General features: G+C 44.7%; 1 protein-coding gene across 1 annotated transcript; it reads right to left on the reverse strand.

The window, feature by feature from the left end:
* Positions 1–9,153: 9,153 nt before the first annotated feature.
* LOC122028677 (protein unc-13 homolog) lies at positions 9,154–12,790 on the reverse strand. The gene is made up of 5 exons (XM_042587525.1): positions 12,186–12,790; positions 11,179–12,075; positions 10,617–11,078; positions 10,356–10,542; positions 9,154–10,266 (listed from the first exon to the last, which is right to left on the reverse strand). Exons 1-5 carry the CDS (start codon positions 12,678–12,680, stop codon positions 9,305–9,307), a joined length of 3,003 nt encoding a protein of 1,000 aa, XP_042443459.1. The 5' UTR covers positions 12,681–12,790; the 3' UTR covers positions 9,154–9,304.
* Positions 12,791–14,228: the final 1,438 nt, after the last annotated feature.

Genomic DNA, 14,228 nt, shown 5'->3' on the forward strand with positions numbered 1-14,228 from the left:
GAATGACATTACACAGGAGGGGATGAGAAAACAAAAGAGAACACTCCGTCTATCGTTAAATATGAAGGCAAGACAAAGAAGAATACTCTATCTATCATTAATGCACGGAAGTCAAGACGAAAAAGTCTTCCTATGACAATTAATATCATTAAATAAGGGCAGATGAATGATAAAAATGAAAGGTATAAAAGGGTACGCCAGATATAAATGTTGGTGCAACCTTAGGTCAAGGTTGACTTGGTTGACCTGACTCGAGTTGACCTAACTCGAGTTGTATTTTGAAGTTTGACGAGAATAGAAAAGCTCTATTCTGATGTTTGACGAGAGTAGAAAAGTTGTATTTTGATGTTTGACAGAATACAAACTTGGGAGATTGTGGGTGTAATCTTTGGTCAAGGTTGACCTGGTTGACCCGAGGTGAGTCGACCTGATTCGGGAATTCCTGGTGAGTGAAGCCAGGTGAAGGTCCTGGTGAGTGAAGCCAGGCAAGGGAAAGTCCTGGTGAGTGAAGCCAGGCAGTTGGAAAGTTCTGGTGAGTGAATCCAGGCAAGGGAAATCCAGATAGGTCAAGGTTGACCAGACATCTGGTGAAAAGTCCAAGCAGGGAGCTTGGCACGAGTAAAGTCCAAGTATGGAGACTTGGCACGGAAAAGTCCAAGCAAGGAGCTTGGCACGGGAGAAGCCCAAGTATGGAAGCTTGGCATGCGAAGTCGGAGAGGGCTCGGCAGCTCGTTCTCCGGACTAGGTCAGAGAGGGCTCGGGAGCCTTCCGGACCGCAGAGTTGGAGAGGGCTCTGAGCTCGTTCTCCGGACTAGGTCGAGAGGGCTCGAGCTCGCTCTATGGACCGGATGAAGTCGAGAGGGCTCGAGGCTCGTTCTCCTGACTAGGTCGAGAGGGCTCGTAGCTCGCTCGGACCGGACGTGGAAGTCGGAGAGGGCTCGGTAGCTCGTTCTCCGAACTAGGTCAGAGAGGGCTCGGTAGCTCGTTCTCTGGACCGGATGGAGTCGGAGAGGGCTCAGTAGCTCGTTCTCTGGACTAGGTCAGAGAGGGCTCGATAGCTCATTCTCTGGACTGGACGAAGTCGGAGAGGGCTCGGTAGCTCGTTCTCCGGACTAGGTAGGGTTTAGGGCTGGGAGCTCTAAACTTGGATCGGTCTGGTGACCGATCCAGTGATACGCTGGTTGGTCTGGTGACCGATCAGTAACCAAACAGTGTATTTCTGTGAATTACCTGATCGGTCTGGTGACCGATCAGAAGCGAAGAAGATCGGGAGAAGAAAGAGGGGGGATCGGTCTGTGGACCGATCCACCTGAGTCCTGATCGGTCCACAGACCGATCAGAGATGAGGCCAACTCTCACAGAGAGTTGGCTGATCGGTCTGGGGACCGATCAGCCTAAGGCCTAATCGGTCCCAAGACCGATCAGAACACTCCTGGACCGATCAGGAGTGTGCCTGATCGGTCCAGGCCCTAGCCGTTGCGATACAATGGATAGTTTATGTGTCTTCTTCTTCGCAGGTTATATATCGAGGTCGAGGGCCTCTACAGTAACTTTAATCGCTGCTTCTTCCTGGTTCCTTCTGCTCTTACTGAGCTTTGCTGAGCTCATACTTCTTGAAGCTTCGAGTGAGCTTCCTTCGGCTGGTTCAGCTGCTGTTGGGCATCCGTGAAGTTGTTGCTTCATCAACGAACTCCCGTCGATGAGAAGGCAAAGTGTTTTTACATTCGTATTGCTTTTTGTTTCTTGCTTTCTTTCTTGTACTCCTATCTTGCTGTTGCAAGTGATTGTGGTGAGGTTTCTCCACCCAGAAGGAGTTCATATTAGCCGGTTATTCGGGGTCTCATCCACCGACTGATTGATAGGCTTCGTCCACCTTACGGACACGCCAAGGAGTAGGAGTATCATCTCCGAACCTCGTTACATCGCTGTGCTTGAGGTTTGATTTCTCCATTTACGTTTCTATTGTTATTTTTCCGCTGCGCTAACTTGATTTGTAGAAAGAAACGTAAATTTGAGGTCGGCTATTCACACCCCCCTCTCTAGCCGCTATCTGAAGGTCCTAACCAGTGGTATCAGAGCAAGGTTGCTCTTCGTCGGATTAACACCCGGGGGAGCACAAGCTAGAGAATGGATCGACTCGGAGAAGACATCACGATTCCACCATTCTACGAGTGCTACGACTTCGCGTATTGGAAGGTAAGAATGAAGTATTTTCTTATGACTAACCTAGCAAATTGGAATTGTGTACAAGTAGGTTTTATTCCTCTGGTGGATAGAAAGGGAGAACTTCTCAAGAAAAAGAAGTGGACGAAAGAACAAATCCACCAATCCACAATCAACGACGAGGTAACGAAAATCCTTGAATTTTCATTACCTAGTGATATCTTGTGTAAGATAGGTGGATACAACAATGCCAAGGAGTTGTGGAACAACTTGGCTAAGTTCCATGAGGAGAGCTCCAATTCAAGTCATGAAGAGGAGTCAAGTGAGCCAAGTAGCTCACATCATGGAGGTAAGGAATTAGAAGTTGAGGGCTACTCAACATCTAAGGAAGGGGAGGAGGAGAGTTCTTCTTCAAGATTGGAGCAAGAAGAAGAAGCCTCTACTTCCGGAAGGGATGAAGAAGAAAGCATACAACCATCCTCAACCCTAGGTAACTCAAGCAATTTACTTTCAAGTAAATTACATATAATGTGCTTTGAGTGTAGGGAATTTGGGCATTACAAGAGTAAATGTCCAAGGAGGATTAGGAAGACTCCACCGGCGCCAAAGGTCAAGAAAGCCGGAGTCCCGATACGCAAGGGTAAGCAGCACGTGGTGTGCTTCCAATGCAAGCGAAGGGGACACTATAGGAGCCAATGTCCGAGGGGGAGGCAATCTCACAAGGACAAGAGACCGAGCATGTCTAAAGGGGGAGCTAAGGCAAACCCTAAGGTAATCTCTAAGGCACATTCTTGCAATTCTAGTAGGATGCATGCTAGTAGCCTTATTGCCATTGTCAATAATAATAAGCATGATAACTATAGTAACCGATACACGTGCTTAGGTGCCAAACATGTTAGCCTAGATAAGGACAATACTAGAAAAACCAACCCTAGAATTAACTCATCTAAGGTTAAGGAAAACCTAGGTAGGAATCCCAAAACAACTAGACATATGCCTAGGTATACCTCAAAGAAAAATGACAAATTAAAACTTGAGGTATTAGAAAAGGAAAATCAAGTCTTGAGGTCAAGACTTGACAATTTAGAAAAGACCCTTAAAAATTTAGAGAAGTCAACTCAAGGGTCTAAGGGTCAAAAATCAAAGCCCAAGAACATGAGAGGTTTGGGTCACAAACCTAAGACTCAAGTGGTCAAGCCCACTTATCATAATGTTCCATTCGATTATGGAACAAGACCTAGGGCTAGAAAGACCATCACCAAGGTCACAAGGGGAGTCACCCCTAGAGTTGATCTTGATGAGTCCCAAATGACCAAGGCTTTAAAGCCTAGGAGGGTCATTAGGAGGGTTGCTAGGGAAGTCATCCCTAGTGAATATTTAGTGAACCCAATGAGCTCCAATAGGTATTGGGTTCCTAAGAGCGTGATTCCATCACGCTAGATGGTTTAGGGTGTGTCAACCTTACTTGAATAGGTAGTTAACCTAATTATGGCAAAAGGTGACACTTTAGGAATTTTCAAGGTGTAATCAAGCCTTGAAAATGAAATGGAAAGTTATTCCTAAAGTGATTAGGATGTGCCAATCACATTTGAGGAGTTTTCTAGGGTCAATCTAATTGGCACATAGTGATCTAAAAATCTTTAGTATATGATTTTAGGTCTATTACACTTAGGAATATGGAATTTATGGAAAAATGATCAAAATTATCAAAAATGGCAACTAAGGCTAGAATTAGATATTTTCTATACCTTTATATATTATTTGCCATGTATTGTTTGCCATATGCCATGTCATGACATCATATTTAATTCATTATTATTTGAAATGTCATGATAATACTTAGGTTAGCTATATGTCATGCCTTATTTAAGTTTCATACTTTATGACATGACATCATGACATTGGCACATGTTTTTACTTATGATATTATTTTATGCCATGTCATCATCTCTTGCATTTATCAATTAATTTGATTTAAGGATAAAAACACAATTTGATATGGAGATCAAATTATTGTTTAGATAATGCATGAGAACCTAGATTAAGATGACCTAAACCATATCTCATATCAAAATTGACTTGGATGTGTTTGATACACCTTAGATGTGTGTGAGATATTAGGATCATGAGTTAGGATCAAGGTGCATAGTTCTTGTACCTAGATGAGCCTAATTCAAAATGGAAGATCATAGGGAAAGCTTGTGTACCAGTCATGTACACTTAGCCCTAAGATTGTGGTCCTAAATTGAATGGTTTAAAATCATTTCAAAATTGTTTTGAAAAACCTTGATGAAGCTTTTCTAGTGATAGCATTCATCATTGAGCAAGTTGATACAAAGTTGAGGTAAACTTGAACTATTTCAAAGTTTTAAAACTTTGTATCAAGATTTGAAAATGGAAGTTATTTTCATAGAAAACTATTTTTCCATGATAGTATATGTTATGAGGAATGTATCCTCAAAATTTTATAATTTTTGAAATTTCCTATAATTTTGTAGGGGTTTCTGAATTTCGGGAGGAAGAAATTCAGAAATCAGACATGTGTGACCGATCAGGAGGTTCCCTGATCGGTCCAGGGGATGCTGGATCGGTCACTGGACCGATCCAGGGAAGTGTGGATCGGTCCGGTGACCGATCCAGTAAAGGCTGGGCGTGCCAAAATGCTGATTTTTGACTGTGTTGTCTGAAATTTCAGCTGAAAGTTAAAACACAGTTTGTGTTTTGGATTTCTAAAGGTTTGAAACTCTCCAAAACATTGTTGGTGTAATGGTCAAGGGGGAGTTGACCTTTAGGGGGAGTTTTTACCTATTAGTCAAGGGGAGTTGACTTTTAGGGGGAGTTTTTACTCTAAAGACTTGAGTGATATGGGATTATTACTAAGTTGATTGTTGACTTTAGTATCAAGGGGGAATTTAAGGGTTTCAATGAAAGGTATGAGACTTTCATTAGGAAGAAACTCTTGACCTTGATTCACTCTTTTTGATGTGTCAAAAAGGGGGAGAATGGGAGAATGTCCAAAGAATGTTCAAGGAAGAACATTAGAGTTTGGGGAGAATGTTCAAGGAAGAATATTGGGAAACCTAAGTTAGGTTAACGGGTTAACCTAACTTGTTTATGGTTTTGCCAAACATCAAAAAGGGGGAGATTGTTGGTGCAACCTTAGGTCAAGGTTGACTTGGTTGACCTGACTCGAGTTGACCTGACTCGAGTTGTATTTTGATGTTTGACGAGAATAGAAAAGCTCTATTTTGATGTTTGACGAGAGTAGAAAAGTTGTATTCTGATGTTTGACAGAATACAAACTTGGGAGATTGTGGGTATAATTTTTGGTCAAGGTTGACCTGGTTGACCCGAGGTGAGTCGACCTGATTCGGGAATTCCTGGTGAGTGAAGCCAGGTGAAAGTCCTGGTGAGTGAAGCCAGGCAAGGGAAATCCAGATAGGTCAAGGTTGACCAGACATCTGGTGAAAAGTCCAAGCAGGGAGCTTGGCACGAGTAAAGTCCAAGTATGGAGACTTGGCACGGAAAAGTCCAAGCAAGGAGCTTGGCACGGGAGAAGTCCAAGTATGGAAGCTTGGCATGCGAAGTCGGAGAGGGCTCGGCAGCTCGTTCTCCGGACTAGGTCAGAGAGGGCTCGGGAGCTCGTTCTCTGGACCAGACAGAGTTGGAGAGGGCTCGGTAGCTCGTTCTCCGGACTAGGTCAGAGAGGGCTCGGTAGCTCGTTCTCTGGACCGGATGAAGTCGGAGAGGGCTCAGTAGCTCGTTCTCCGGACTAGGTCAGAGAGGGCTCGGTAGCTCGTTCTCTGGACCGGACGTGGAAGTCGGAGAGGGCTCGGTAGCTCGTTCTCCGAACTAGGTCAGAGAGGGCTCGGTAGCTCGTTCTCTAGACCGGATGGAGTCGGAGAGGGCTCGGTAGCTCGTTCTCTGGACTGGACGAAGTCGGAGAGGGCTCGGTAGCTCGTTCTCTGGACTAGGTAGGGTTTAGGGCTGGGAGCTCTAAACCTGGATCGGTCTGGTGACCGATCCAGCGATACGCTGGTTGACTGATCGGTCTGGTGACCGATCAGTAACCAAACAGTGTGTTTCTGTGAATTACCTGATCGGTCTAGTGACCGATCAGAAGCGAAGAAGATCGGGAGAAGAAAGAGGGGGGATCGGTCTGTGGACCGATCCACCTGAGTCCTGATCGGTCCACAGACCGATCAGAGACGAGGCCAACTCTCACAGAGAGTTGGCTGATCGGTCTGGGGACCGATCAGCCTAAGGCCTGATTGGTCCCAAGACCGATCAGAACACTCCTGGACCGATCAGGAGTGTGCCTGATCGGTCCAGGCCCTAGTCGTTGCGACACAACGGCTAGTTTATGTGTCTTCTTCTTCGCAGGTTATATATCGAGGTCGAGGGCCTCTACAGTAACTTTTATCACTGCTTCTTCCTGGCTCCTTCATCTCTTACTGAGCTTTGCTGAGCTCATACTTCTTGAAGCTTCGAGTGAGCTTCCTTCGGCTGGTTCAGCTGCTGTTGGGCGTCCGTGAAGTTGTTGCTTCATCAACGGACTCCCGTCGACGAGAAGGCAAAGTGTTTTTACATTCGTATTGCTTTTTGTTTCTTGCTTTCTTTCTTGTACTCCTATCTTGCTGTTGCAAGTGATTGTGGCGAGGTTTCTCCACCCAGAAGGAGTTCATATTAGCCGGTTATCCGGGGTCTCATCCACCGACGGATTGATAGGCTTCGTCCACCTTACGGACACGCGGAGGAGTAGGAGTATCATCTCCGAACCTCGTTACATCGCTGTGCTTGAGGTTTGATTTCTCCATTTACCTTTCTGTTGTTATTTTTCCGCTGCGCTAACTTGATTTGTAGAAAGAAACGCAAATTTGAGGTCGGCTATTCACACCCCCCTCTCTAGCCGTTATCCGAAGGTCCTAACAATAAAGAAAGGCAAGATTTATCTATTTTTGAATTACTCATTCTCTCTTCCTGATTCTAACTTGAGCATCAGAGGGCCAATGCTAGGGACCCCTTTCCTAGTTTGGTTTAGTTTTACAGGATTGAGGTCTTCATCTCGTCAGTAATTACCTTATCTCCGACTTTCCAACTTTCTTCATTCGGACAAGATCACTAAGTAAATAAAGGAGTTAATATTTTCTTCAAGTTTTTACTGTATAATATCAAGTTAATCAAGAAATTGAAGTGTGCTTATTGTTTTTTTTTGGTATTAATTGACTTTTGGTGGAATTGATTTCTAAATTTACCCTCAATAAGTCTCTTTTCCTTCTTCGCCCATACAATTGTGTAAATTAGTTTCCTCTTACAGAGGCAATTTAATGTACTTGTGTATTAATGTTTTTAATACTTTGGCTTTCCAAGCATAGATGGTGTTGAAAATTCTACTCATTACTCTGCAGAAAAAGCATCTATAATACCTCCCATAAGTTGCAAATTGTTTGTAGAAAATTCCTTCATTTTCTACAAACACATTTGCATGTGTTATGCAATTTTAGATGTGATTAGATTGAAATCTTCCATTTCAGATAAGTGACTGATCTTGTGATGTCTCTGGAACAGAGGGCAGCTTCCAATTGCTCCAGATATCTTTTTTTCTTTTTTCTTTTTGGAAAATCATGGTTGCAGATAGCATCAGAATTAAGCTCTTGCTAGTTTTGGTTATTTGGGGTTTACCCCTAAATTTATCTTCATGGGAGTCTGTATACAAATACAAGGTTGGCATATTGGCTCTATAAATCTAAACCATAAACCCTAAGTGCATATCCTATTAAAATTACATAAATATTGATTAAAAGTATTCTTACTTATCTGTTATAGTAATTTTGACCAAAAATAATATAACATATTAACATGATCAAACAATTAAAATTAAAACACTTTAAACTGAATTTGTTTAAAGATGATCAAGATTATTCGTAATAATTCTACAAAACTAGTACAACATGAAATAACTTTAGCCAAAATTGCTACAACTCGGAGCAACTTTAGTTATTTTTTCATCTTAAAATATCTTTATTTCAACATTATTATACTAATTTTTGCTCAAACTATTACAACATGCTAAAAATTATATTATAAATAATTTTGATTAAAGTTATTTTAACATTAATTAAATAACAATAAATTTTTTATTAGGATCAACTATACAGATCATCCTATATTATTAAACTCGATCAGTTACTATATAATTCTCTATTTAAAATTTTTATTCTATTTTTTTTATCATTGTTAAGTATTCTTCATCAATTAATATATATCTTTATCACAATCTCATAACACCTAATTAAAAATATTTATTAATCATCTAATACACATCCAATTAAAATTACTTAGGTAAGATAAGATTGCTCAATATGTCAAATATTATTATAATAATTTTAGCCAAAACTAATATACAGTGATAATTTAAATAGTTTTAGTTGGATTAATTTTGAACCAAAGCAAATACAATATGAAACAACTTAGAGTAAAACTACGCCTCCGAATAATGATACAACCATAAGCCATTTTCTCAATTTTTTATATATTTAAGTATTGAATTTCAATTTTAATAAATTAACAGATGAATTTTCTTAAATAGAAAGTTGACTTAAAAATATTGAACTAATGAACTAAACATTTTTTGATTTATACTGATAGTTAATAAAAAAAAATTGAGACAAAAGTGCTCAATAGCAATTTTAATTGGAGCAATTTTTTAAAAAATATTAGTGTAAATAATTTTGCCCAAGCTACTTTATAGTCCAACAGTTGAATCAAAGTTGCTGATATTATAATAATGGGTCCCGGAATAAGAATATTTTTAAAATAAAAATAATAAGAGATGTTATTTGATTATTATTTTTAAAATAAAATATTAAATACTTACCATCTAAATTCTTAGATTGACCTCTGACAATATGTCTTAACTGAAACTCAAATCTTAAATTCCAGGGCCTAACCATTAATTGGGGGTGAAAAAAAAAATCATTTTAATGATAACATAATGGGTTCCTTTTGCCCTTTAATAATTTTCCCATTCCTCCGGCATTTTAATTTCTAAGTTATTATTTAAAAGTATATCAAACATATAATAGCATAAAAATCAGTCTGAAAAATCCACTCCAACGCCGATGCGGGTTTCTTTGTCTGATCACCGTCTCTTGGGGAGCTGATACGCCCGCTTGAGGAACTGGCTGGCGACGTCGTCGTCTCGGTGGCACAGAACTCTCAGTATCGTGTTCGGATCCGACCGGTTCCATCTCCCCGTCGTCGGCGGCATCGGCAACTTTGGGCTCCCGCCCCGTTCCCCGAAAACCCCAATCCCACCCGACTCACACGCCGCCGACCTGAATTCCTCGATCAGCCTCTCCGTCGGCAGCTCCATAAGCGCCACTACCCCCTCCGCCACCTCCGCCTCACGCTCCACAGTTTCCTCACCGAGCAGTCCTTCACCCTCTCCAAACATCAGCTTCAAGCTCCTCAGGTCCTCCGCCACCGCCTCGTGGTCCTCCTGCACGAACGCCCGTTTGCGCCCGCCAGCCAGTAGCACCATCAAGAACCCCTCCAGCGCCGCCCGCATCACCCCCCTGGCCGCCAGAGGCTGTGCCCGGTCGATCAGCACCGACGCCAGCAGCGCCAAGTTCTGCTTCAGAACGCGGAGCGCCGGCCGGATCCGCGTGGCCTCCGTTACGCCGTCCACGTAGAACCCCTCGTAGAACACCTGGCGCGTGTCGAGGAAGACTAGGCGACAGGCCGCCACCTCGGCCACGTGCTGAACGCCGGCCTGCGCCGCGGCGCCCGCACCGTCGAAGTGGCGGGACGGCGGCGCTGCGACGCGGCGGACGGAGGGGGACAAGAAGGAGAGGGACTTATCGAGGGCGCCGAGGTGGACGAGGATGTAATGGAGGGTGTTGAGGCGGATGTAGAGCCGCTGCGTGCCGCGGCTCGCGCACGGATGCGGCCTGTGCGCATCGGCGGCGACGGCGCCGACGACGGAGTGGCCGATGCCCGCGCGGCAACGAGGCGACGCTCTCTTCAAGAGCTTGGTCAAGCTGGAGTCCTGATTGCACCTCGTCAACGGCGGAAGGCTCGGCATGTAGGTCTGCTTGCTCCCTGCGATGCGGGTAAGAACTTTCTATTTTTAGAACACCATGAAATCATTTAATCTCACGTAGATTAAGAGGCCAGCATATTATATATACCACAGCCGGCGACGAAGGAAATGTATTCCTGGAAGATGGCGTCCAAGCCATTAACGAGGTCTTGAACCATGAAACCTCTATCTTCCACTTGGATGTCAAAGAATTCATCCAAGCTCTCCTTGGCCAGTCTCGCCAAATCCACCGCCGACTGCGCGTAAGGCTCACTCTTGGACCTTGGCATCCAGCTCTACGCATCATCAGTCGATCGATCGATCAGTCAGTCGACGGTATATAAAAAGGAAATATTGCACAAAGTCGAACCTCTGTTTCCTTTGCTCTGTTGAGGCACTCCTTCGCGAGTCTCGTCCTCTCTTCAATCCAGGCCTTGAGGAGGCTGGCGATGGTGGAAGCCACATCGTAGGGGATCATCTCCCTCACCACTTTCATACCGCCGTCCTCGGAGTCCGCGGAGTCGTCGACCACCATTTGCACCAGTAGCTTCTCCAGCTTCCCGGCAGATTTCAGCACCTCGACTAGCTCGTTTGTCAGCTGCGTGGCCTTGGACGCGTACTGCTTCAGCACGACCCCAAAACAGGCGTGCAGTGTCGCCGCCGCGGCCGCCGTCGGCGCTCGGTTCCACTTTTTCAGCACGGGGCTGAAGAACTTCTTCTCGGCCACAGCCAACTCTTCCGTACTTCTCGCGAGATCAAGCAGAATGTTGACTGGTTCGTCTCGTAGTTGCGCTATGATGTTGTCGTCCTGGGATGTTCCTCGCTCGAGGATCTACCAAAACACTAATTACGAAGGAGCTTATGCAAGAAACAATGGTGAGCGTGCTTCATGATCGCAAACAATTAGGAAGAAAAAGGGTAGAAAGGTGCACCTTGGTGAAGGCACTTCGCATCGACGACCTGATGTAGTAATCAACTCTGGCATCCGACGAACTCGCGCACACGGCACCGTCGGGGTCGAGCAAGCCCATGCTGCCGATCATATCGTCCTCCATGATGATCTTCGAGGTGGCGAGCGACAGTGCGACCGCAAGGCCCATGTTGGCGCCTAAATCTTTGCCGAACCACTGGTGGTACTCCACCGTCCTCCTCTCCGCCCACCCTCGCATCGCGCCCAACGCGGCTGCTAAGAGCTTCACGTAGCTCACCTGGCGGTCGGGCTTCTTGGCATCGACGGCGACATCCCCCAGTATCGAGAGCGCAGCCCACATGAGCTCCGGCTCGGTCTGCCCGGTCTCGAGGTAGCGCTCGAAGAAGAGCCACGCGAAGCAGGCGTTGTGGGCCGGCAGGTCGAAGCCCAGCACGGGCCACGTCTTCTTCATCAGCTCCACCAGCTCGTCCACCTCGTCCAACACTGCACTCGCCATCTTCAGGTCGAAGACGGAGCGGAGGAGGGCTATGTAGAGGTGAGAGTTGAGGGGGTAGCCGTCGGCCCAGTAACAGGGGTCGAGAGAGGAAGACGGACTGCCTTCGGGACTCCGCCACGCCAGGGAGGTAACGGCACTGCAGAGGCTGCGCATGACTTCGGAGTTTTTTCCGGTGTCAAGGGGCGCGGCCTCGCAGGAGCGGACGATGCGGGATAGGCGAGCGGCCGCATGGTGGTTCTCCGAGTCGATCGGGAGAGATGGGTGGAGGAGCAATCCGGCTTCAAGGAGGTTGAGCTGGCGGCGTTGCCATTGATGGTATTCTTGGAGATCGTTGAAGTCGGCCGGTTTGATCTGGCGGAGGAGCTCCAATGGAAGGACGATGCTCTCTGCTTTTCTGCCCCTCTTTTAGGGTTCATACATTTTTTTTTAAAAAAAATGAAGCCGATTTAAATTAACAGTTTGAATCTTGAAACAAATGGAAATCAATTGTTTGGCCCTAATTATGAATCTACCTGTCCGACGAGAGTTCTCGTTAGGGTCTTTCTCAGCCGTTGCTCATTCTGCTCCGTGACGCGCATCTGTTGCCGCATAATCTCCGCCGACGTCATCGGCCGCTTCACCTTCCCTGGCGAGCTCATGTCGATGCCTCTTGCCATCCCGGTCGTCAACGGCGACGACCTCCGCGCGGTCAGCCCCAACGCCTTCTTGATCCGGCTCTTCGCCACCGTCATCCCGGGCGACGACGGCCATCTAGGGGACGATCCCTCTCCGCTGCCTGCCGACGGCGATGCCGGGTAGTAGTTCAGTGACCCTCGGCTGCCTGAACCGGACGAGGAACGGCAAGACAGGAAGAAGAGCTCATAGGCGGCCTCACGGAGGTCGGCCCTGGAGAGGCTGCTGATCCTGATGCTGCCGAACAGGCTGCATCCAAACTCCTCGACGGGGGCGGGGGAGAGGTCTAGGTCGCCGGAGTCGGAGTCGGAGGAGACATTAGGCTTGTAGCCCATGCCGGAGAAGGTGAGGGAAGGCGGAGGAGGGCAAGGAGGTGCGAAAGAGAAGGGAAGGAGGGGCAGGCCGACATTGCAGGGAGCCGCTCTATACTTGGTGTTGCCAGAGGAGGAACAGATTGCGAATTTGTATGTATTTTTATTTATTAGTGCATTTTCTTTTTAATTTTAGCAAATTTTGTAGGGAAAAAAAATGGCTCCTAGTCTCCCACCTCTAAAAATGGATCAAGTCGAATTAAGTTTTGTGATGCTAAATTTGTTAAATAAGATAATTCAGTCAAATCAAATATACTTTAAGTTCAACCGAACTTAACTTGAGTTGGATTGGTTATATAATTGGAGCGTAGATCTTTTAGTCCATAAAATATGGATCATAAAATGGGTCACTCTTCATCATTGGTGGATAGTGATGATCCTTACTTATTTTACACGTGGAACCATCACTCTCCACCAATGATGGAGAGTGACCCATCCTTTGGTCTACGTTTTGTGGACAAGAGGATCTGAGCTGATATAATTGGTTTCATAAAAAACAACTTTGATGTCTTAACTTTGCATAGCTTGTCCTCGGGATTATGGTGTCGCGATAGGATATCTATATTATTACCTAGATATCTATAGTTCGATCTCTACCTATGACATATTTATAGAAATTTTTCTTTTAAATAAGAGGTGCAACCAAAGGATACAGGATTTCTGGGCTGATCGCCACGTGCGCTTTCCGATTTACCTTGGCTGTCGATAAGAAACTTCCGTGTGAACGGATTGATCATCTCAGGAATAGTTAATAAGGTTAACTGAAATTATTATTATTTTTAATTTGCATAGCTTTTTTTTTTGAGAGGTCACGAATCTTCTGCCAGATATTTAGTTCTTTCTTCTATCTATTCCCTTTTCAGCTTTTTACAAAAAGGCATATGTTGATTATGGTATTTACCAAAAGGTGTATGGTAATTTTGTTTATACCAAAAGGTGTATATAAAAAAAATGAAATTTCCCTTTTATCCCTCCTACCAACCTGTAAACCTCCTCTTCTCAATCATCAATTTCCAAGCATGTAACCTACATTTTTAATTGAAAAATATTTTTTTTGTTCGGATGCACGTCCTCTCACCCTTTCTCTCCCTCTATTCCTCTTTCTGGTCTCATAAACACAAAACGATCATGAATCTACTCCGCTTGTCATACCTCCTCACGCTGTTTGGCGGGATTGCAAAAGACTATTTAGGGTTTAGGGATATTGTCGTAAGAGTTTCAAGAGAAGAGTTCAAAGGACAACAACAATTAAGAACCTCGGCGTTGAAGGATAAATTTCTAGCAAGAGTAAAATTAGTAGAAAAAGACAGTTAAAGATTTAGCGATGTGTGTATTAATTTACTACTGTAAAATAGGGTTATCATGTAAAAAAAATTACAATTTGGTAGCAAAGGGTGATGACAAAAATCGTGTTTATAGTTTCATTGGATGCGGGGGGAATAAATATTCAACAACACCTGCAATATGATTACTCCAATACTAAATCGATTTGCAAGGTGCTCCACTATGATA

This window comes from Zingiber officinale, chromosome 1A (genome assembly GCF_018446385.1).
Source record: "Zingiber officinale cultivar Zhangliang chromosome 1A, Zo_v1.1, whole genome shotgun sequence".
NCBI lineage: Eukaryota > Viridiplantae > Streptophyta > Magnoliopsida > Zingiberales > Zingiberaceae > Zingiber > Zingiber officinale.